The following is a 24,727-nucleotide window of genomic DNA, read 5'->3' on the forward strand; positions in this document are numbered from 1 at the left end:
AGCTGAGATGAAAGCAAAATCTGCAGTCATGCTATTTGCAGCAGCCCCTCTGCTCTGTCGCTAACAGTGACACAGTCACATTCAAGCCTTAAAACTTGGGAGAATTCCGCTGCAATCTTGGATGCTAACAACTAAGCAATGCCATGCCTTGCGCTACCAACCAACGTTTAACAAATCTCTACTTGTGGGCCAGCAAGGTGGTCAGTAGGTAAGAACACTTCCCATTGAGCCTGACAGCTTGAGACCGGTCTTCTAAACCCTACACAGACAACCCTGAGAACTGCTCTGACCCCCACACTAAATAAACAGGCAAAAACGAAGCAAGCGAATGTAATTTAGTTAAAGATACATATCTATTTGCTGGGGGGAACGTTGAATTAGCTTAATGATGAATAATCTTAAGTGTGTCAAGGATATGGCTATTTATAATTTATAATGGCTCTTTATATAAGCTGTCTGTGCAATTAGTACTTAATCTAACCTTGTTTTGTCTATGACATCTAAAAAGTCATCTTTTGACTGCTTAACAGCTGCTGTCAGCCTGGGTGTGCTCAGGGTTGTACTTCCCTCTAGTGGCAAGTATAGAAAATTACAACCATAAAGGGTTTTTGTTTTGTTTTGTTGACATTCTATTTGTTGCTTTTACACACTTTATCTGTAAACTCTCTGAAATGCCTTCAGTAATAATGCACAGTTTAAATGAATAGGTTAAAATTTTGCAAGTGTTTACAATGTTTCTTATTATTAGAATGTGGGTTGGAAAATCCATCTGCCTGGCTTCAAATCCTAGTTGACCACTTAATGAGCTTCGAGGGCCTGGGAGAGTAACAGGGCTCAGAACTCCCTATGCCCTGTTTCTCGTCTGCTGAGTGAGGCAAATGACAGCCACCCCATCTTATTGATGTGGAGACATGGAAAACACTAAGATGAGCCATAAGTCATTCAAGATGAGATCCTGTTGCACAATAGCTTTTATTCCTAAGCTCTTATCAATAAAATGCTGATAAATAAATTGTAGTGATAGACGCGACAGGCTCTTCTGAAAGCTGAGAGCCTGGCAAAGCAGGTGGGTGCTAAGTCCACTGACATGGACTCTTCCTCCCAGCTCCCTGGCTGTAGCACGGCTAAAACATGTGGGAAGATGCAGATGTGTGGGTCACAGCAGCATACAGAGGAGGAGAGAATGTCTACTGCAAATTATGTTTCACTTGTACCCCCTAGAAGCTCTAACTACATTGCTACTTCCGACAAAGAAATCAGACTTCATAAAACAGTAAGAATATAACTTAAATTGTTATAAAATTCAATCACATTCAAAAGATCCATTTATTATACAATCTATTTACAAAAAAAAAATGGGTGCAAAGAAAACAGAGGAAACATGTCAGCGCCTGAATGTGCACAGTTAGAGTGGAAAACGCAAGAGTTACTCCTACCTGCAGCACTTGGCAGTCAGAATAAAAATAGCTCAGGAAATTCAATCCTATAGGACTACAACTATGACCATCTTAATGAAAAAAATGATCATCTCTTGCTCATGGAAAATCTCCACGGTGCTGAAGGCCAAATAAACCATACCATACCAACTTACAAGACTGAAAGGCACTCAAGAAGGAAGCGTAATTGTAGGAAAGCCCTGAAGTTTGTTTCATTCTCAGTAGCACTCACATACAGCGGGGGTCTATACACCACCCAAGTGTCTTCAGCAGCCGTTAAATGCCACGCCTCCCAGTCTTAGATGGCGCAGAGAGGTCCCCATGCACAGCTTCATCACCCTGAGAGGCGTGGTCCTCCGGGAGGCAGGGAAGGCACCGCAAGAACATCTGAGTCAGCTCTTCTTTCGATACCTTGGACAACTGCAACTGCTCTTATAAATCACCTGCCCTTAGGTCGTTGACTTTCTGTTGGAGAAATGTGGCATCAAAACTGAAACAAAGCAAATGTTTAGCACAAAAATTACTGAAATGGTAAAAAAAAAAAAAAAAAAAAAAGAGGTGGAGGAGACAGAGAGAGAAAAAGCAGAAAGATGAACAGGTCCTAGAAGATCCTTAGAGCTTTAATTCACTCACAGCAAACAACGGGCAAGCTGGATCAGGAGCCGTGCTCAGAGCTGAGGACTCAACGTCAGCGGCTTCACGAGGGCTCGTGGTGGTCACCAGCTGAGACTGGTGGCCCTAGGGGCACATACCACAGCAGGAGTGCAGAGAGGGGAGAGGAATCAGAAGACAGAGCCAGAAAGGGGCCAGGTTCCCATAATTCCCTTTACAAACATGACCCCAATGACTTGAGACCTTTATAGTAGCCCACAGCACCCCCCAGTTAGCATCATGCTGTGAACACAGGCCTCTGGGATACCAGCCACATTTAAACCAAAGCAGGTTTCAGTCAACAACAGTGTGAGTCCCCATATACAGCCTGAAGCTAAGTGCTATTGAAGTGAACAAGAAAGTACTAAGAAAAGGCAGGCAGGGCTCAGCAGGGATAGGCCCCTGCCGCCTATGAGTTCAATCACCAGGACCCACAAGGTGGAAAGAGTACCAGCTTTCTCAAACACTCTCTCTCTCTCTCTCTCTCTCTCTCTCTCTCTCTCTCTCTCTCTCTCTCTCTCTCTCTCTCTCACACACACACACACACACACACACACACACACACACACACAATTTCAATGCTCTTTAAAGAAAGCAAGCATCCGACAGTCCTCTTAGAGCCCAGTGAGTGACCCACTGGAACAGTCCTGCTCTGTGCACTGTAAACACTAAGAAAAGATAAAGGTGTCTGTAGCTCACTGTGGATGCAGGGAGCTGCTTGTTGCTGCTCGCTTGTCTCCAGCCAGTGCCATCTAATGTTTGCTTAGCTCACACAGGTAGAGCACACGGCTGGAGGCACCTTCACCTTGCAAGTAACAGATGCTACACAGAGGTTAAACACTGACTTCAGATACAGGCACACACTGAAACTTTTGCTTTCTTTGTTTTGTCAGAAGGACGGGTATTTTGCTGGTTAGTTTTAGGGTCCCGGGCATTGAGCCTACTGCCTCACGCATGCTGGCCAGGCACGCTGCACTTAACTAGACCCGCAGCCTCATACTCCATACACATAGAAAACACCACTGTCTGAGCCAGCATCTGAGCGGCAGCCTACTGGGCTGCACCTGCTCAGCAGTGTGGCCTCCTGAAAGAACGCACCCACACACAGCAGCTGGAAGAGGTTCAGTTTTCTGGTCTCTGCCACAGGGCATTCCTGACTGCTATCTCCTGATTTTAGGTACTGTCCCTCCTGCAGACCTCTTGAACGCAAGGCTCATCCTTGTGTCTGACCTCGACCAAGTGAGCATGAGAGTCGCCTCATAACGTGTGATACCTTTTCATACATCAACAAACACCCAGTAAAGGTAATGTTGATTCTGGCCAGGCACGGTGGTGCAAGTCTTCAATCCCAGCACTAAGGATATAGAGGCAGGCCTGCTCTACAAAGAGAGCTCTGCTCTGGGCCAGCCAGAGGGGGAGCAAGGGGTGGGGTAGGAGGGACTATGATCTTATTTTTAAAACAGGTTTAACATTCATTCAACTGACTACTCCAAACCCTTCATATCTGACAGCAAACATCACACCCAGCACGGCTAGGCTGACCTGTTACACAGTCCACACCCCACCTCCAGTCCTCTTCAAATTCAAGCATCTCGTTCACACTACAAGGAGCTACATCAACGGAGACAAACACCACAAGCCCCACACCTGTGCTCTTGTTGTGTTCCAGTTGTCTTTTTTTCTTTCCTTTTTATTTTTGTTTTCTTGTTTTGTTTTCAAGACAAGGTTTCTGAGTAGCCTTGGCTGTCCTGTAACTCACTTTGTAGACCAGTTGGCCTCAAACTCAAAGAGATCTGCCTGCTGCTGTCTCCCAAGCACTAGGATTAAAGGTGTGGGCAACCACCACCCAGCTGTGTCTGTGTTTTTCAAATCCTGTTTTATTTCATATAAGCTAATAGCAAAAACAATAATGCAAAATTGGCAGGAAAAACAGAACAAAACAAAAACTAATGGATAAGTCTGTCACAGCTCTCCTCCCAGCACTTGAGAGGCTAAAGCAGGATCTCCCCAGGTTCCAGGCTAGCCTGGGCTACCATGTGAGATTCTGCCCCAAATAAACAAATAATAGAAAATAAATGATGTATATAGCCTGCCTGGTGCAGATACTTCAAGGAACCTGCATGAGGCCCAACCACGAGGCGCACTCCTCAGGACTCATGTCAACTCACCCTGGAGGTTTCTGGACTGGAAAATGGAGAACACTCCCAAGACCTGTTTTCTCTGTCAAAGGAATCATCTTGAAATGCAAACTTCTGCTGAAGTGCATTAGCTATTATAGACACCGGATCCCATTGTGAGCTTTTTCTTTTCTTCTTTTGAATGGGTCTACCACCCGGTGACCTATATTTAAAAAAGAAATTTCAAATATATTAAAACTTTAATGCAATTTTAACTCTTTGTTCACAAACACAGTAGGAATATGAACATTTTATAATTAGTCGTTAAGGAGGTTTCTGCCATGAATTAAGAAATCAAGAGTATTAAAAATTCAAAATCAGTGGTGCACACCTGTAATCCCAGAACTTGGGAGGCAGAGGCAGGTGGATTGCTGTGAGTTCAAGGCCAGCCTGGTCTACAAAGCACGTCCAGGACAGCCAAGGCTACATAGAAAAACCCTGTCTTGAAAATAAAAATTTAAAAAATCAAAATCAGAAAACCAAGAAACCACCTGTCATGACCTAAAGTTCCTCATTTTCACTGCTACAACCTTACTTTTTAACTTGTAATTTCCTACCACAGAGTTCACTAGGTAGACCAGCTAGCTGGCCTTGAACTTGTGATCCTGCTTCTGTTGTCCAAGTGCAGGGAATACAGACAGGCATGTGCCATGACTTTCTTGTCCAGCACCACCGAATAGGAGAATTTAAAGAAATCTTTTAAGAGTTATTCCATGAAAATCAGCATTAGGCTCAGTTGTTCAATAATCTTGACTATCCAGTTGGTCTTCACTGAATTACAACTATATGTAACTGTGCCACTTCTGGAACCTTCCATTGAAGGTAACCAACCTCAGAGAAGACAAAAGTTATTCCTAATCTTGTACATAGTTAACATATCAAGAAGCAGTGAGGTATAGTGAGACAATAGAAGCACTAGTCAAAAAGAGGCCTGAGTGTGAGGGCAGGAAGGGCGGCCACAGGCGGTAAGGAATAACAAGATGTAGCCACCAACCCTCCTAAACAACTTCCTTAAAAACTGATAACATTTCAGTTCCTTTTCGAAATTCTGGGGACACACCTTTCAACAGGCCGAAGCTGGACCTTACTCATGTCCTTTAGAACATCCAGCATGCTTGGAACATCTGTAACTCTCTGGCTTGTTGAATGACGGCAGTCAGCAGCAGCTGGCCTGTCCACATCCCACGTCTGAGCAGACCCAGGTTGCGTGGGAGGAGGACTTGAAGGCTGGAGAGAAAACCGAGGAAGAGGTGGTGGTGGAGGAGGAGGAGACAGTGCCACGCTTGGAAAGGGGTGTGGTTCTGCACTCGGCCCGTCGGTCACCGATAACGATGGCTCTTGTTCCACGCTGCATCCATCACTCAAGTCAATGAAGCCTGAAGCAAAGCAGTCTGTGAAAACCCAAAACAGGCACAAGTCTCTAGCGTAAATACAAAGCAGCCAAGCCAGTAACAATCTGCAGTGCTGCTGCACACTGAGAGGCAGCCAAAAGAGCAAGCAAATCCATCTGAGTCGCTCCTAGGTACCCACCCACCTCAAATTTCAGTCAGGATATATCAAGGCACATCCTAAAGGATGCATTTAAAGAGGAAATAAAGTGATTTCTAGATACCCACAGAAAATCTCAACTTCATTCTCCAGTTTTAAATCAAAACATTAGCATGGGGTTAGAAGTACTTATATTGATGCATCCTTTCTAAAATGAACTTAAGAAGCAGGCATGTGACTCTACAGACGATACCCTCAAGTGAGTGACTTCCTCATAAATCTGCTCCTAGCTGGGCAGTGGCACACACCTTTTAGCTCAACTCTTGGGAGTTAGAGGCAGGAGGACTGCTCAGCATCACTCTAGTACAAACAAACTCCAGAACACTTACCGGCCTCTTCACTCTCTCTCAGGCCCTGCGTTGCCACAATCGCAGCAATCTGAGACCGAAGAAAAGCCAGCTCATCTTCAAGGGCAGCTATCTTTTTCATTGCAGCTTCATTTACTGGGAGATCACTTGTCACTGGTTTGTTCTGTCTTAGAGCAGTTGGTAATGGATCCCAAATTAGTTTTGAAGGATGAAAAAGAGCAATTTAAAGGAAAGAAGAAACAAAGGGAGGAAAATGTTCAATTGGAAAAAAAAATACTCTGGCCCAGCATTCTGGCACATAACTCTAATCCCAGCACCTGGGAAGCAGAAGCAGGCAGATCTCTGAATTTGAGGCCAGCCTGGTCTACAGAGTGAGTTCCAGGACAGTCAGGGCTACACAGAGAAACTCTATCTCAAAAACAAAACACCTGGGCTACAGAAAACATAGCTCACTGTTCTTAAACAGTTGGTTTGTTTTTTGGTTTGTTTTTGAATTTTTAAGACAGATTCTTATAAAGTTCAGACTGATCTGGCTCCCAGAATCCAAGACAGGTGGCTCATCTCCAGCTCCAGAAAGCCATCATGGGTATATACTCTATCCCCTACCACAGACAGACAGACAGACAGACAGACAGATAATATTTTGAGGAGATAAGGAGAAAGGAAAAACAAAAAACATAAAACAAACAAACAAACAAACAAAAAAACAGGGGCTGGGGCTGTAGCATAGTACAGAGTTCTTGCCTCACATGTGCAAAGCCCTGGATCCAAGCACCTCTCTTTCCCCTGAGATGATCTCCAGACTGGCCAAGAAAAATCACCTCATATTATTATTTACTTATACATTCACATATAGAACACACAGCCAGTGAGCAACAAACCAAGTGAGAAAACCGACCTTTCCTCAAATAGTAAAACAAAATATTTACCCAATAATTGCTTTACCGATTAACTTTTTTCCCCGTGAGACAGGGTTTTTCTGTGTAGCCTGGGCCGTCCTGGACTCATTCTGTAAACCAGGCTGGCCTTGAACTCACAGATCTGCCTGCCTCTGCCTCTCGAGTGCTGGGGATTACAGGCCTTGCCACTACGCCCAGGTACCAACTAACTTTTAATAGTGTAAGTTTATTTAGAAATTCTACATAAGGTTCTGAAGGGCCCTGCACTCAGGACTGTATTAGGGCCACTTTATATCTTCTAAATTTTTTTTAATTAATAAACTAGTTTGATATATAATAAATTTAGATAGAACCTCTGACTAATTGACATTCATGATTCTAAAAGCCTCTGTTTGAATATTGTAACATATAAATCTGTACTTCCTAGGAGTATAAACACATCTAAAATTTGAAATACAGCCCACTTAGGTATTCATGAAGTAATACTGCAGACATTTTATACTCACTAAAAGACTTTTATGTGACTTCGTTTTTGTAAATCCAGCACAGTTTCTGAAATACAAGAAATTCTGCTCGCGCTTCTGGGTAGTTTCTGGAATTTTCTCCGTGTGTGTGTGTGTGTGTGTGTGTGTGTGTGTGTGTGTGTAGAATATATATATGTTCTATCTATCATGCTTGATTTCATGGTGTATAACCTGTAAGAGAACCCATGGATACAGAGCCTGCATGGAGACCATGATAGAGGGCTGATTGCACAAATCCAACATTTAATTTTAAATGCTTTATTTATAATACAGAAAACAAAATTAATATGACCCTCACACCCATTTGATAAGCTGCTGCCTCCTAGACCGGGTATTAGGTTCACGTCTGCTGGAGGCACTCAGGGCTCTGCTGGCACCTCAGTCTTGTTCCACCTGTCATAGGAGACCTCATGCACTCACTCACACAGCCAGACTGCTCAACAATTCCAGGACTTCCATCCAAATATGGGAACAGAGAAAACAGGAGCAAACACTACCACCTAACTCCAGATGCCAAAGGCCTCATCGCAAAAACACAGCAATATGAAAACATCAAGGCACTATGCCCCCAAAATATCACCAACCCTATAATAATAATCCTTGACAGAAACAATTCAAAGGAATCTCAAGACAGAGAACTTATAAGAGCAATTATAAAGACTTCGAACAGTTAAAAAACAGAATCAAACATTTGAATGAAGTTAAAAAGGACAAAATAAACTCCCGATTGAAGTCCAAGAAAACACAAACGAAATAATGAAAACAATTTAGGACATGAAAAATGAATTCAACAAAGAGAAAGAAATATTGACTATACAATTAGAGATGGAAATGAAAATTTCAACCACCCATTCAAAAGACTCAGTGGAAAGCCTTACCAACAGAATGAATGTGGTTAAAACAACAACAACAACAACAACAACAACAACAACACAGTGTCAGGACCTGAAGAGGAGACAGAGGAATTGAACGGTGGAATCAAATAAAGTGGTAAATTAAAGAGAGTGGTACACAGGAACTTTGGGGCATCCTGCAGATCATGGGAATAAAAAAATTCCAGGCCAAAGGCACAGAGCAAACATTCAATGAAATCCTAGAAGAAATTTCCCTGCAAGTAAGGAGATGCCCATGCAGAGCCAAGGAGTACACCGAGCACACACTGGACCAAAAAGGAATTCCCCTAGCAATATTATAGTTAAAACACTAAATGTACAGGAAAAAAGAAAGGTTTTACAACCTTCAAGAAAGAAGTTACATCTCATACAAAGGCAAGCCCACTAGAATACCAGTGACTTCTCAATGGAAAATTTAAGAGCCAAAGGCCCTGAGACAGCACTCCACCCATGTCCTCAGCAGGCAACATCAACTGGACTTAGGAGAGTTCACACACACGCTCTCCCCTCCCTGCCCCACGCATACTCAAATACACAAGACAGCATGAAATTGGGAGGAGTGAAGAGGATACAGGAAGAGCTGGATGGGAGGGTGAGGGGTGATCTGATAAAATGCATTTATGAATCAAGAGGAAAGTCATTTTCAAAAATTTAAGTGAAAAAATAATTTAAATATATACTATAGAAAAGCTAGAAAAAGAGATGGCATCAGTCATCCATATTAGAGGAGTGCCAGGCACAGCATATTACAAAACAACAAAAATGTCCAGTCATTAGGAACAACTTCAAGACATGCAAGAAGTCCAGTTTTAGGCTACACCCATGTCCCAAGGAAGCACATAAAATTACCGAAATCTGAGACAATTGGCTTCTTCATCATTTGCCACACACAAAACATCAGCAAAAGACGGAACTGTAGGTTCATGCTCATCAGACTCCATAGAGTTCAAGTGCAGGAGCAACTAAAACAAAAAGAGAACCAAGTCAGCGCTCCAGAGGGAAGAGGGAAGACACAGACCTCTCAGCTCATTATATTAAATAGTTAACAGTCCAAAGCAGAAAGGGACAAGCAAGCATCCTACAGGACGTTAGCAAGAGGGAAAGATGCTATCTCACGGTGAAAATATAAAGTAAGAGAAAAACAAGCTCTGATATTTTTTTGTACCTGTCTTTGAATATTATTAAAGAAACAAAAACATGGGAATAGAGAGATGGCTCAGTGGTTAGGAGCACTAACTGCTCTTCCAGGCAACCAGAGTTCAATTCCCAGCAACCACATGGTGGCTCACAGCCATCTGTAATGCGACCTGGTGCTCTCTTCTGGTGTCTAGACGTTCATGCAGGCAGATAAATAATAAATAAATAGATAAACAGATAAATCTTTTTTTTTAAAAAAAAGAGGAATAAAGAGAAAAAGCCATGTATAAGACGGTTATTTGTAGCAGTAAACTACAGGCCCTTGGCTTGCAGGCACACTTCTTCCTTTGTCCTTCTGTCCTGTGTCCCCTGGGAGAACCTTTATACACAGGGCTAAATAACACATGCTGACTAACTTACCTCAAAACTAGGTCTTCCACAAGGTTTCAAAGGAAGCATTTTCCCAATAATACGAATGATGCTCCGAGCTGACCCATAGTTTTTATTTTGCCAAGTCAGCAAATCCTAGAAATAAAGCTTTGTTTAAAATATACTCCAGTTAATTATATATGTATATCTAAGAAAAACAGATATGTTAACATGCAACTGACACTTTTAAATTACTAATGAAGCAACTGCTTTTTCACTGGGTCTTCAAACTTTGTTATGTTATACCTATCGCAGAACTTAATTCAGATACTTAGAAGTGGCACGTGGCTGGGTGTCTCAGCCTTATCCAGATAGTCCCACAGGTGTCTGCACATGCCTGTAATCCCAGTGTGTGGAGTCACTGGAGGACTGAAAGGTCACAGCCACCCGGGCTTACAGCTTCGCACATCCCAAAATCCTGTGTCAAAATGTAGGAGGAGAAGAGGGGCAGAGGCGCGTGGCCAGTGGCTACCGCATCAGCTAGCACAATCTAGAAGAAAAAGACTTTTGGGAGAGCTAAACACTTCTACCGGAAGCATTCTACACTCAGGAGTACCTTACAATTCCTAAGTCCCTAGGTTTAGTCACCCACACCAAAAACTGAATGAAGGCAGGGAAGATGGCTCAGTGGGCAAAGACACCTGCCACCAAACCAAGCCTAGTAATTTCAGTCCAATCCCCAGGACTCGCACAGTGGGAGGAGAGAAGCAACTCCTGAAAGTTGTCACCTGACTTCCACACACGTACCATGGCACACATTTCCATGAGTACACGCATGTGCGCATGCATGCACACACATAAAATTCTAACCGCGTTTAAATACCTTTAAAAATGGCGAGGTGACGGAGGGATGCTCAGTGGTTAAGAGCACTTAATGCTCCTGCAGGAGTTCGGCTCCCACACCCACATGGCAGCTCACCATTGCCCTCAACTCCATTTCTAAGTAATCTAACGCCCTTGTTTGGCCTCCACGGGTACCAACTGTGCACATGTGCTGTAAATGCATGCAGTAGGCACCGACACATAAACACAAACTAAAAATAAATATTCTATGGACCATCCATATGAGTAGAGGTCACAGTGGACATGCAGTCATCCTCATGCATGGCTCTGTCTGGTGGTCCTAACTCTCTCAAGCCTTTACTAGCCATCTTTATCACACTACAGGTATCACCTCCCTATTCCTGGTCAGAGCTGTCGTTTTGACTTCACTGAGTTTCCTACCAAGCACAGGTTTTTCGGGTTAATCACTTCAGTGTTAAGGCTCATTCTCCATTCAAAAGTGGTTCCTGCTCTTTTGCAAATGAATAACCCCCAATTTACTCCTAGAGGGAGAAAAACTCACAAAAGATTTTTTTTAAGATCTTATTTATTTATTGTATTTGAGTACTCTATTTGCATGTACAGCTGTATACCAGAAGAGGGCATTATATGGCATTACAATTGGTTGTGAGCCACCATGTGGTTGCCAGGAATTGAACTCAGGACCTCCTGAGGAGCAGACAGTGCTCTTATCCACTGAGCCACCTCTCCAGCCCGACAAAAGATGTTTTTAAAAATTGCAAACTTGTACCAACATCACAAGTGCACTGGGTCCTCACAATGAAACAGTTTGCAATCCCTTCATGAATCAACATTTATCCTGGGTCAAATAAAGCCGCCACCAATGTCTGCTGTCCCTACACCACCAATGTCTGCTGTCCCTACACCACCAATGTCTGCTGTCCCTACACCACCAATGTCTGCTGTCCCCTACACCACCAATGTCTGCTGTCCCCTACACCACCAATGTCTGCTGTCCCCTACACCACCAGTGTCTGCTGTCCCTACACCACCAATGTCTGCTGTCCCTACACCACCAATGTCTGCTGTCCCTACACCACCAATGTCTGCTGTCCCCTACACCACCAATGTCTGCTGTCCCCTACACCACCAATGTCTGCTGTCCCCTACACCACCAATGTCTGCTGTCCCCTACACCACCAATGTCTGCTGTCCCCTACACCACCAATGTCTGCTGTCCCCTACACCACCAATGTCTGCTGTCCCTACACCACCAATGTCTGCTGTCCCCTACACCACCAATGTCTGCTGTCCCCTACACCACCAATGTCTGCTGTCCCCTACACCACCAATGTCTGCTGTCCCCTACACCACCAGTGTCTGCTGTCCCCTACACCACCAATGTCTGCTGTCCCCTACACCACCAATGTCTGCTGTCCCTACACCACCAATGTCTGCTGTCCCCTACACCACCAATGTCTGCTGTCCCTACACCACCAATGTCTGCTGTCCCCTACACCACCAATGTCTGCTGTCCCCTACACCACCAATGTCTGCTGTCCCCTACACCACCAATGTCTGCTGTCCCCTACACCACCAATGTCTGCTGTCCCTACACCACCAATGTCTGCTGTCCCCTACACCACCAATGTCTGCTGTCCCCTACACCACCAATGTCTGCTGTCCCCTACACCACCAATGTCTGCTGTCCCCTACACCACCAATGTCTGCTGTCCCCTACACCACCAATGTCTGCTGTCCCCTACACCACCAATGTCTGCTGTCCCTACACCACCAATGTCTGCTGTCCCCTACACCACCAATGTCTGCTGTCCCTACACCACCAATGTCTGCTGTCCCCTACACCACCAATGTCTGCTGTCCCCTACACCACCAATGTCTGCTGTCCCCTACACCACCAATGTCTGCTGTCCCCTACACCACCAATGTCTGCTGTCCCTACACCACCAATGTCTGCTGTCCCTACACCACCAATGTCTGCTGTCCCCTACACCACCAATGTCTGCTGTCCCCTACACCACCAATGTCTGCTGTCCCCTATACCAGTTCTAGTACATGCACATGACTCTGCCTCTAACAAAAAAGCCAAACCCTTCAGGAACAGGGAGCACAGGTCAGTTGGTAGGTCACTTTTGCCTAACATCTTAGAGTTAAACTCCCCAAAATGCAAAAACAAAAGCCAGACTTCTATATGACATACTTCATTTTTCATAATCTAAGAATCTCCCTCCGTCATCTCTTTTTTTCCCTATGTAAAATAGAGCCCTCTCTTCCTTCCCCGGCTTCTTGCTTTAGATCTCTATCCCACTCTCTAGTGCACTGGTCTGTTACCTCTCATTTGTATTTCAAAGCTGTAACCAGAATTTGCAACGTTAACTGTGCTAGATGTTTGTCTACTTGACACAAGGTGGGGTCATCTGAGAAAAGTGAGCCACAACTAAGAAAAGGCTTCCGTAAGCCTGGACTGCAGGCAAGTCCACAGAGAACACTAGTGACTGATGACTGACTGGCATGGGAAGGCCCAGCCCACTCTGAGCAAGGACACCCCTAAGCCAGTGGTCTAGAGTTGTATGAGAAAGCAGGCTGAGCAAGCCATGGAGAGCAAGCCAGTAAGCAGCACCCTCCATCCCCCTGTCTCAGTTAGGGTTCACTGCTGTGAAGAGACACCATGACCAAGGCTCCCCTCATAAAGGAAAATTTAATTGGGGCGTGGCAGCATGCAGGAAGACATGGTGCTGGAGAAGCCGAGAGCTCTACATTTTGACCAAAAGGCAGCAGAAGGAGGCTGTGTGTAACACTGAGCATAGCTTGAACATATATAGACCTCAAAGTTTCCCTCCACAGTGACACACTTCCTCCAACAAGGCCACACCTCCTAACAGTGCCACTCCCTATGGGCCAATCACTAACACACCAGTCTATGGGGCCTTGCCGATTCAAACCCACCAGACACCCCATCTGCCTCAGTTCCTGACTTGGCTACCCTTGGTAGACTGAAGCCTGTTGGCCAAATAAACACTTTCGTGCCTTAAATTGGTTTGGCCCATGCTTTATCATAGCAATAAGAAAAACAATCGAATACATTGATCCTAATACTGAAAAGAAAAAAAATTCAATATTGCTCCTCCTTCGGGGGTGTGGGGAAGGAGAGAAAGGAGGGACAGGAGATGGGGGCGGGAGAGAGAGAGAGAGAGAGAAGAAATTCTTCCTGGAAGCATGTTAGGCTTTCTTCTTGTATGGCTTTTTAATAGGTTTTTGGGGTGGTTCTTATTTGTTTTTGAGGGAATCTCCCACATGAGCACTGGCTGCATCTGCATCACTTTCCCCTTCCCTCTCCCTGCTCCAGCTCCTCTCATGTCCCCTCCCACAGTCATGGTCTCTCCTTTAATTAGTACTGGTAAATCTGTATGTATGTACAGACATATGTACACATAACCAACTGTCCATTTAGCTTTGACTGTATGTACATGTGCCCAGGGCTGACCACTTTGGATGACATAAGCTATGTGGGAGCTCATTCCTCTCAGTGGTCACTGACTACCTATAACTCTTCCTGTAGGGGTGAAATCATGTGGAACTTCCCCAGGTTGGGCTTGCCCTGCCATGTATCCCAGGCTAGCCTTGAACTCTCAACTCTGTATGGAGCAGATGAAGTCCCGCGTCAATGACATGAGTGTGTCAAGGGCAAGGATGCCTCAGACCAACGAGAATGGCAAGACCTCCCCCGAGGCTGAGTTTGGTTACAGTGTACGTAACAACAGCATTAACCACAATTTCCTCCCCCCCCCCCCAGGGAACTGCAGCTCGAGACTGCTCCCCTAAAAAGATCCCACACCAAGATTACCTAACCCACCCCTCCTTCAACTGCATATAAGAAACACATTATGGCCCTGTTCAGCCTCATAATAACCCTGATTCCTCTTTTGGCGGTACATAACAAATGTGCTGAATTTCCCAGCCGCCGATGCCTCTCCCACAGAGGGTGTGGCCCACCCCATCCTGGCTTGTTCTGTACTTTCTCAATTCACAAGCAATGCAGTCACGTCAACTCCAAGGTCGTGCAGGAACAGCTCTGCTACCTCAGACTTCTGAATTCAGACGTCAGGGACACACAGAAACTGCTGAGGGCCCAACAATGCTAAGGAAGCCACCAGCTGCTGCTACTCCTCGGCTCACTATGACTGAAATGGACAACGTTTCCACAGCATCTAATGGTTCTGCATTGCTACTCTAACTACATGGCTTCAAACACCCACAGACACAACGAACCCCCAATCTGGATGTTCTTTCCTAGCCTCTTCTAGAACCTTATGTCCAACTGTCTGCAGGATTTTTCAACTATATGTCCAACGATAATACTCCTGGCCTCCTCAGTTCCCCTCCAAACTCATTTGTCACACTATTGCCTTTTTATAACTGGGCAACATCATATTTTAATTTACTTTTGTATAAAATCTTGGCATTATCCCTGATCTTTTTTCCAATTCTTTCCACCATCCTTGTGGATGATTTGCCATTCTGTCAGTGCTGTCCTTCCTACTGGGATGGAAGGATGTCCTTGGACTAGGAAACGCAAGAAACAAACAGCTCTGAGGGGAGGCCTCCTCAGCAGAGGCGCTGCAGCTCCCAGGGGAGTGACTGCCCTGATGAGCTGAGGGGTTCAGGAGCCTCGGCCCTGTTCCACTTCTCTTCACTGCTCTTTCCCAAGAGAGTCACACCAGGCACCAAACCTCTTAAAAGACATTTATTGGAAAGGATGAATCCAGGGGTGGCTGCCTCTGCTCCCGGGAGAAGGCAATTGGGAACAGGGCAGACATAGCCTTTAGATAGGGTTTCTCAGGAATATGGGGCTTTTCAGAGCAGAGATTTCGAGAGCGAGGATTAGTGGGATTTCAAGTCCTGGGCTTGGGGAATTCAAGGATTGGTGGCTTTTTGTTGAGACTTTTCCCCTAAAATTAGCATAATGTGGGATGGATCCTACTCAGGAGATGACCTTTGTGACAGTGATGGAGGCTGGAACCAGGGTTGTGACAGTTAGAGAAGCCAGGGTGGAGGTAGCCTGGCTGCTGAAGCTCCTCAGTCAGGGGCCTGGCCACTTTCCCAGCTTGAGGGTTTACAAAGTTTAGATTTTACAGGGCTTACAAAGGGAGTGCTCGGCAGGAAGGCCTTTCCCTGCAGCTTGAGTGGCACTGGAGAGGAGATGCCACCACCATGAACAGCTCCCACGATGGCATCTCAGGGAGGCAGCTCACTGAGGAGGCATTGATACCCTGGCAAGAGCAGCCATATTGACAGCTCCTGTGGCAGAGGTGCAGGCTGGGATAGGAAGGAGGGGCTGCACTGCGACACTACAGAAAGCCATCCAGTAGTAAATATTTCTCACTCATAAGATATGTTTTTTGGCCGGGTGCAGTGGCGCACGCCTGTAATCCCAGCACTCTGGGAGGCAGAGGCAGGTGGAACTCTGTGAGTGTTTTCTTTGTGTTTGGTTTTGAGGTAGGGTCTATGTAGCCCTGCACTGCTCTGGAACTCCACGTCAGCGGCTCTCAACTCTGGGTCTCAACCTCCTAGGGAGTCACATATCAGACATTTACATTAGGTTCTTAACAGTAGCAAAACTACAGCTAGGAAGAAACAACAAAACAGTTTGATGGTCAGGAATCACTACAAAGGAGGAGCTGTATTGAAGGGGCTGCAGCATTAGGGGGGCTGAGAGCCACTGCTATATGGAGGCCAGGCTGGCCGGAAATTCACAGAGATCCACCTGCCCCTGCACCCTCCAAGTGCTGAGACTAAGGGTGTGAACCACTACGCAGGGCTCTTACTTGTACTTTAGCATCACAAGCACAAGAGCCACGCATGACTCCTCTGCATCTCCTAGAACCAAGACAACTGAGATGTACATGTTCAACAGACAAAAGTGATATAAAAGTATCGACCTTAGAGCCATCTTCTCCCCTCCAACGAACTCCAGGGTTATTGAACTTTTGTGTCCTCATACTATACATACCCCAAAGGAACTTGGCCACAAATCTTCTTAAATGAAACTTTTTCTTTCTTTCTTTCTTTCTTTTTTTTTTTTTTTTTTTTTTTTTTGGTTCTTCAAGATTCAAGACAGGGTTTCTCCGGGTAGCCTTGACTGTCCAGGACTCACTTTGTAGATCAGGCTGGACTGGAACTCACAGAGATCCACCTGCCTCTGCCTCCCTGAGTGCTGGGATTACAGGTGTACGCCACTGCACCCAGCTCCTTGAGACAGAGCTTTTTGTTTGTGGGGGGGTTGTTTGCTTGTTTGTTTGTTTGTTTGAATTCACATATTTTATGTGAGTTCTCTGTCTTCATGTACACCAGAAGAGGGCATCAGATCACTGATGTTCAAGATGGTCTGACTCTGAACTTGAGATTCCCTTGTCAGTCTCTCTCACTTGGCTCACATTTCTGTCTTACGTAGGGTTACACTGCGGTGTCGCCGTCCTACTACATAATGAGACCTCATGACCAAAAGCAGCCTGGGGAGGAGAGTTGTCACTGTTCATCATGGAAGTCAGGAGCTGAGGCAGCGGCCATGGAGGAGTGGGTGCTGCTTACCGGCTTGCTCCGCCTGCTTTCTTATAGAACCAGGACCAGCTGCGCAGGGATGGCACCGTCCACAATGGGCTGAGCCTTCCCCTATTCACCACTAATTAAGAATATGCTCTACACACTTACGTATAACCTGATCTTATGGAGACAATTTCTCAGTCAGGGTTTCTTCCTCTCAGATGACGACAGCTTGTGTCAAGTTGAAACAAAACTAGACAGCACAACTTCTCAGTCCCAAGTCATCACTGAGGGAAGTCAAGCAGAAACCGAGGCAGAGGGCTTCATGCTCTCGGTCAACTAGCTTTCTTACACAGCTCAGAACTCATTTGCCTAAGAATAGCATCCTCCACAGGGATGGGCCTACCACAGCTATCAACCATAAAGACAATGTTTTAGAGAGGGCCACAAGCCGATCTAATCTAGCTAGCTCCTTGAGGTTCCCTCCCTTGCCACATCACTTTGATATTGAATTGACAATAAAAACTAGTCAGGGCAGAAAATACATTCGAAATGACACACCAAAATCCAGCCTAGAGGTGGACATCTGTGACCCCAGCCCTGGGGGCAAGGAGATCAAGGACAGCCTGGGTTATACCCTCGCTCAAAAGAACCATAATGAAATCCAAAAATAAGTCAGCCAAGTCCAGACATTCAGCCTGAGCTACGTGATATCTTGTCTCAAAGCAACAATCTGAGACCCCAAAACCGTTAGCAAAACTAATTACAGACACTTACCTGGTCTACGGGAACACCAAAGTATGCCAGCATGTTTCTTAATATATTCAGAATGAAAGACATTAGTGAAGCAAGTTCAAGAAAGCACTGTTCGTTGGTAACTTCTGTGAGTGTTACCGATTAGACTTGACAAGTGACTGTCACGTAGATCACACTGAAGCGCCCACGAGTCCTTTCGTGCGATCGTGATATATTACACCGGCAGGCGACTGCTCCCAGAGAGCCCGTCCCGGGAAGCGTTCGGGGCCGCAGAGAGGGCCACCCCTCACCCTCCGTCACCGCCCGCTGACCGGAAGCCACTCACTGTCCAACGGCATCGCTCGCCGCTAGGGTGTCCGGGAGCTCGGTGGACACGACGACCCCCGGCTCGCCGCCGTTACTGCCACCGAGCAGGCGCTTCCCGGAACCGCTCGCTGCTTCCGCCCCAGCAACCGCGCTCAAGCTCCGCGGGCCGAGGCCGGGGCCTGTGCCCATTGGGCGATGCTGCGGGACGCCGCTCGTGATTGGAGGCCAGAAGCCAATGGCTGCCACCGGAGGGCGCATGCGTAGGAAGTGGCCTCTGCAAGGAAGGCGTCCCCTCAGTGGTTACAAGCCATTCTGTCAACGGACTGGAGGGGTTTTTGCTATAAGCTAAATGCTTAGATTACTCATGTTGAGCCACAATATCCAGTCGTTTGTTGTTTATGTGTATCTAGTGTGCACGGGGCCATCCGTGTATATGCCACAGTACCTGTTTCAAAGTCAAAGGACAGTTTGGGAGTTGACTAACCCTCTACTACCTAAAATCCAGGGATAGAACTTGAGACCTTAGGTTTGGTACCAAGCTGCTTGAGCCATTTCATTGGCCCTGGTACTTTTACACCTTTACTTTTCAAACTTTTGAAACCTAGTAAAAGGCAAAAAAGTTCTATTAAAAAACACAGACCCTCTCTTTTTGCATTGACAGTAAAACATACTAAAAAAGTTAAAACACTGGCCATGTATCTATACCTACCACAACCCACCCCATAAATTGATATTTAATTGTAGGAATGTATTTAATTCCAAAACGTCAACACTGGCCATGTATCTATACCTACCACAACCCACTCCATAAATTGATATTTAATTGTAGGAATGTATTTAATTCCAAAACGTCAAATAATTCTAAAGATTTGGCATGCCATAAGGACTTGACACTGAGTTTTGAAAATCTTAAATACATTTTTGTTAGGAATGTTTTCTTAATCCTAAATTTTAGTTAATAAAGTATCTGATGTGTAAGTGAAACAAGCCAAGTAACCCAAAATGAGAAATCCAAACTAGAAAAAGTTGAGCATAAACACAGCATTCCTGAAAAGAAACAAACAGATCTGTGTTATTTTGCTGTTTGATGGGGGTTTTGTAGTCGATGGTGATGGTGATATTTTGGGGTTGTCTAGCTTTGTTGTTGTTTTATTGTTTTTGCTTTTTGAGACAGGGTTTCTCTGTGTAGCCTTGGCTGTCCTGAACTCACTTTGTAGACCAGGCTGGCCTCGAATTCCCCCAAGTGCCGGGATTACAGGCATACACCACCACGCCTGGCTTTTCCAGACATGATCTGACATTTTCAAAGGTTGGCCTCTTAACTGCTGCCGTTACTTCCCGAGTGCTGGGATCAACACAATGCCTCCAAGTCTTACGTCCTAAGTGTGTGATGTCTTTGGCTAGTTATAGGGACTTACCTTCAGCTTGGGAGAGGCCATTAAGGGTAGCAGCAAAAATACCAAGTTGTTTTTGGAGTCTCTCAAACTCAACTGACCAACAACTTGGAAATTCCTTGTGCCTGGTCTGTGGCTCTTACAGGGAGTATTATCATCACCCAAGTGTCATCTCATCTAAACTGTGTGCATCCAAAATACTTATTGTATTGTATGTAAACGTATAGGAGTCCTTTTGGCTTTTTCAGATGTTAATATCTCTCCTCCATGAGCCCTTGCATTGAACTCACTGCCTCTTCCCAAAATAAAGCCCCCTCATCTTTCCCATCTTTCCCTTCAGCTCACCATCCTGTGAGTTCCAAAGGAAGCAAGCAGGGAGGCCATGATCACTGGCAAGCAGCCATGGTATAACCGGGGGTGGAAGAAGCTGTGTTTGGGGCATTTGGACTGCCTAGTGGGCCCTTGAGAGTGAAGGCTCTGGAGTCTGCAAAGTCCTCTCATTTCTTAAGTAAAGGCTATCAGGGAAGAAAGATGTTTCAGAAGAGCTGGCTGTTCTTCCAGAGAACACAGATTGAACTTCCAACTCATACAGCTCACAGCCAGCTCTATCTCCAGACCCAGGGGTCCAGCTTCTGCAGATACTGAATACACATAGTGCACAGGTACACATGGGCCAGGAAGGACATAAAGATGCCTTTGGTGGCTGGAGAAATGGTTCAGCAGTTAAAAACACTGGCTGCTCTTCCAGAAGACCCAGATTCAATTGCCAGAACCCACAATGCAGTTCACAACAGTCTAGCTCCAGTTCCAGGGGATATACACATACACAGGTAAAATAAACCAAAAAAACAAAAACCTTATCATTTGAGCCCCGGCACAGCACAGTGGTGTCCACCTGTAATCCCAGCACTCAGGGAGGCAGATGCAGGTGGACCTGTGAGTTCAGAGGCCAGCCAGGTCTACAAAGCTAGTCCAGGACACTATACAGAGAAACCCTGTCTCAAAGAAACCAAAAGTGGGGGCGATCACTTGCTTCTAGATCTGACTTTGTACTAATGTTTTACACATATGCATGTATATGCACTATATGCATGCCTTTTTGGAATTCTGGAATTGAGTTTATGGTTATCAGTGCGCCACCATGTGGATGTTGTGAGTTAGAATTCGGGTCCTCTGTGGAGAAACAACCATTCTTTACTGCTGAGCCTTGCCTGTCCTGGACTCACTTGGAGATCAAGCTGGCCTCCAGCAGCCCCTTCCTCCTGGGATTTTTAAAGGCATGGGCCAGCCCTCACTTAACTGTAAATCACACCAGCTGTTCTCAATTACAAGCAGGCAAGTTTAGTAGCTAGCCTCTAACACAGTCCTATAATCCCAGCGTCTGGGAGGCAGGAAGATGAGGCTCTCCTTTAGGATGGTGATCTGGGCCAGTCTGGTGACATGAGTCTGTTTCTAAATGGGGGGGGCGGGGTAGGGAGAGCACAAAGTGACAGGATGAAGATTATATATCAAGCTGGCCTCTTCCCTAACATGAACTTTTTACTTAGCTCTTAGCAGTTGCAATTACCTACCTGTTGGAACAGTCCAGGATGAAGTCATGTGAGGAATTCTAAGTGCTGCTGAGAACACTCCAAGAAAAAAGTGACCTCAAGTTTCTTCAGAACATGGACTTGCTCTTGCAGTATTTTCATCTTTAGGATTGGAAGATAGGTGTGAGTTTACTTCAGATTACTCATTATTGCCTGTGCTATAGTTCCATTATAGCCTTGAAAAGCAACATCCACGGTCACAGTTGTTAGCAGAAAGAGAGCTTGGTAAACATCCAAAGGGGGTAGAATGGGAAGAGTGCCTTCAAAACCCAGGCACAGAAAACTCACTACTTCATCCTGTTTGGAGAGTTTTCCCAAAGATCCTCAAGGCTTACACTTTTTCAGGATTTCAGCAGATTTCTGGGATAAATCTGCACTAGCAGCTGCCACATTTCTATCTTCAACTATTTCCTTTCAACCAAACTGCAGTTATCTCCATGTTTGAAGCATTCAACAAACAACAGCAGTCACCAGAAGCATCTGCCTGATTTACATGATACAGTAGTATGCTCTATTATAGTGGGGCCATGTTCTTCCTGTGCCAGCAGCAGCAGCAGCACAAATTAAAGCAAACATGTTCCTACAGACAGTTACTCAAAGGAATGGAGTTTGTGAGTCAGGACAGCCAATGTAGTAACTGTTTCAAAATTAACTCACGTCAGTCTTCTGTGCCCTTTCAGATACAGCACATCACTAAACGTGAGTAACCTGTCTTCTGTGGTGGTCCAAATGAGAACTGTGCCCCAAGTCTCAGGCATCTGAATGTTTGGTTCCCAATTGTTGGCTGTGTGGGAGGGTTAAGAGGTGTGGCTTGACGGAGAAATTTAAGACTATTTTTATTGATGGAAAGTTAAGACTATTTTATTCAACTTTTGCTTCACATTGATAAAAACTTAAATTGTGTATTGTTCATTTTTGCCTTATGTATTACGTTATGTTGATAGACTATCACTATATTGTATGTTAATAGAAACAAGATAATTTTGTTCAATGTTTATTTAATGTATTATTCATGTGCCACTCATTTGAAAAGCTAATGTCTTATAAAAAAAAACTATTAATAACCTGTTCAGGAAGATCAGAGATAAAAGTTGGTAGTTACCTAAACATCTTACTAATTTACTTGGTCATAGAACAGGTTTGTTTAGTTTCTTGTGTATGTCTTCAAAGAAATAGATTGACAACTGTAAAAATAGTTGGTCTTCAAACTCTTCAGAGATTCACAGAATATGCCATTTAATGAGGGCTTTCCTGAAAGAGAGACATCCGCTCCTGGACGGATCTCCGTATACATCATTAAAGATGAGGGCATCAAAAGACAAGGGTGACAGATCGGTCACTGAACTGAGGAGCTGCTCTTATCTACTGCTGATGACAGGCTGTCTGCTATGATCAACAGTGAAACTGGAAAGTTGACTGTCCAGCGTTAGAGAGAATAGGTGGACCAAACCGGTGAAACTCCTGCATCACAAAGCAGTTTGTTGGATGTTTTGGCCCAGTAGGCTAAAGACTGATTTGATTGCCCCAACGATGGAAGAGAATCCAGTAACCATCCAAGTGATCAGCTCTCTCTGTCCTATCCACACATGAAAGTTGCCTGCCAACACTTCCTTTCCATTAGATAAAATTTCCTTCTTTGGTCTCTGATGGTATTGAAGACAGTGTTACTAAAAGCTTTAGTTTAAAAATTAAAAACACCTTTATAGATAATTGCAATTTCTAATGAAGAGATTTTTTAAAAAAACTTTAGACAATAGGAACGGGCCCTCTTTGATAGGATAGTGGAATACTTTCGCCAAGGTTAACACAAATATAAAAGCATTAGGTTATGTATTTGATTCTTGATTTTGTATATGTGTATATTTGTGTATATAGTTCTTAATTATTTTTCTAAAGAAAAGGGGGGATGTGTGGGAAGGATTGTAAGCTTTGTCCCAGGTGAAAGCAGTCTTGGCGGACTTTGCTTCTTTAAAACACCAAGGATAGACTGAATGGAGCCATCCTGGGTCTGAAATTCAGGAAGTGGATGGGGACTCCAGCCCAGCTATTGTGTTTCTATTAGAACATCTGATGGGGGCAGAGATCCTGACCCAGATCAGCCATTGCTCACTCAAGAGAGACACAGGTGGAGGAGAGAGAAGGCTGCATCTTTTGGAACAAGATCACACGTGGATTTAGGGAGAGACCAGCTTACAGGCCAGACCAGTTTGCAGGCCAGAGACACATGGGGATCCGTCCCGTGGAACAGATACCGGAAGGTTTACTCTTGTTTCCCTTTAACCCTTTTTCCTTCTTGTATAGGATTGCTGGATTGTATAATAAAGTCTAATTGTTAAGAAACAGCCAACAGTGTGTCACTAAGGGCCAGCTTTGAGGTAAAAACCTTCAGCCTCTGGACATCCCCAGTTCCATTTCCTGTTTGTGGCTCAGCTCTAGTGGTTACCACACCTAAAAAACTTCTCTGCCATAAGAGTGGTCAACTTCTATCCCTCCAGAATCATAATCCCCAAATAAACCCTATTGTTTCTAATGCCTCGCTCATGATGTTTTATTACAGCAACAGAAAAGTGGCCAATCCAGTCTCAGATACTACTCGCAATTTTGAGAAGCATGTATCAGGGTCCATTAAAGAAACTACATCTAGCCACATACATTTCCCTGACAATGAAGTGTGTCTCCATTTGCCTTCTCTATATAGAAACTTCTTGGAATCAGAAAGCTACCCAGGGCTTAACACCACAAACCAGAAATCTCAACATGTGAAAGGCTAAGGCTGCCTCAAGTTCCAAGTCAGCCTGGGAGACAGAGGCAGCCCAGGCCACCTTGGGTACTACAGTGTAAGAACATCCTAAAAACAGTGTAACAAATGGAGCAAGCTTCTGTACAGAAAGTGTATAAAAATTACTTCCAGCTTTAATTTATTAACAAGTTTACACACCCTTTTACAAATGCAACAAGTTTTTCTATGGTGGATTTTGTGTTTTAACTTTGCCATGTATTAGAATTTGCCAAATTAAACCAGCTACAGTGGTACACACATCTCTAATCCCAGGTCTCCAAAAATCTGATTCAGAAATTGTAAGCCTCCTTGAGCTACATAGCAAGACATGCTTCAAAATTTTAGAATAAAAGTTATCAAAAGCTATCATTTCCTGGGCCACCAAAGACACAAGTGGGACAAGGTGTTTGCTGCCAAGCTTGACAACCTGAGACCTATGGGGTAGGACCAAACTGTGCCCTATTAAAGGTGTGCTCTGACCTCCCTCACACACTTACACACATAAATAAAATGCAATTTTTAAAAAATTGTGGACGCTGGGCATGGTGATGCACACC

The 24,727-nt window shown here is 44.8% G+C and overlaps 1 protein-coding gene across 4 annotated transcripts; it reads right to left on the reverse strand.

Annotated features, from left to right (window-relative positions):
- Positions 1-1,274: 1,274 nt before the first annotated feature.
- MTFR2 (mitochondrial fission regulator 2) lies at positions 1,275-18,577 on the reverse strand (the record flags this gene model as incomplete). 4 transcript variants are annotated; one of them, XM_084774912.1, is made up of 7 exons in its annotated part: positions 18,124-18,577; positions 9,994-10,098; positions 9,286-9,398; positions 6,142-6,287; positions 5,325-5,655; positions 4,256-4,427; positions 1,275-1,926 (listed from the first exon to the last, which is right to left on the reverse strand). In XM_084774912.1, exons 1-7 carry the CDS (start codon positions 18,184-18,186, stop codon positions 1,921-1,923), a joined length of 936 nt encoding a protein of 311 aa, XP_084631038.1. In that variant the 5' UTR covers positions 18,187-18,577. The 4 variants fall into 4 exon arrangements, with proteins under 4 accessions (XP_084631038.1, XP_084631040.1, XP_084631039.1 ...); XM_084774914.1 differs by lacking the exon at positions 1,275-1,926 and having other exon boundaries at positions 4,247-4,427; positions 18,428-18,577; XM_084774913.1 differs by lacking the exon at positions 1,275-1,926 and having other exon boundaries at positions 4,247-4,427; positions 5,325-5,640.
- Between the last annotated feature and the right edge of the window lie 6,150 nt (positions 18,578-24,727).

Source organism: Acomys minous (genome assembly GCF_964271855.1).
Source record: "Acomys minous genome assembly, chromosome: 3".
NCBI lineage: Eukaryota > Metazoa > Chordata > Mammalia > Rodentia > Muridae > Acomys > Acomys minous.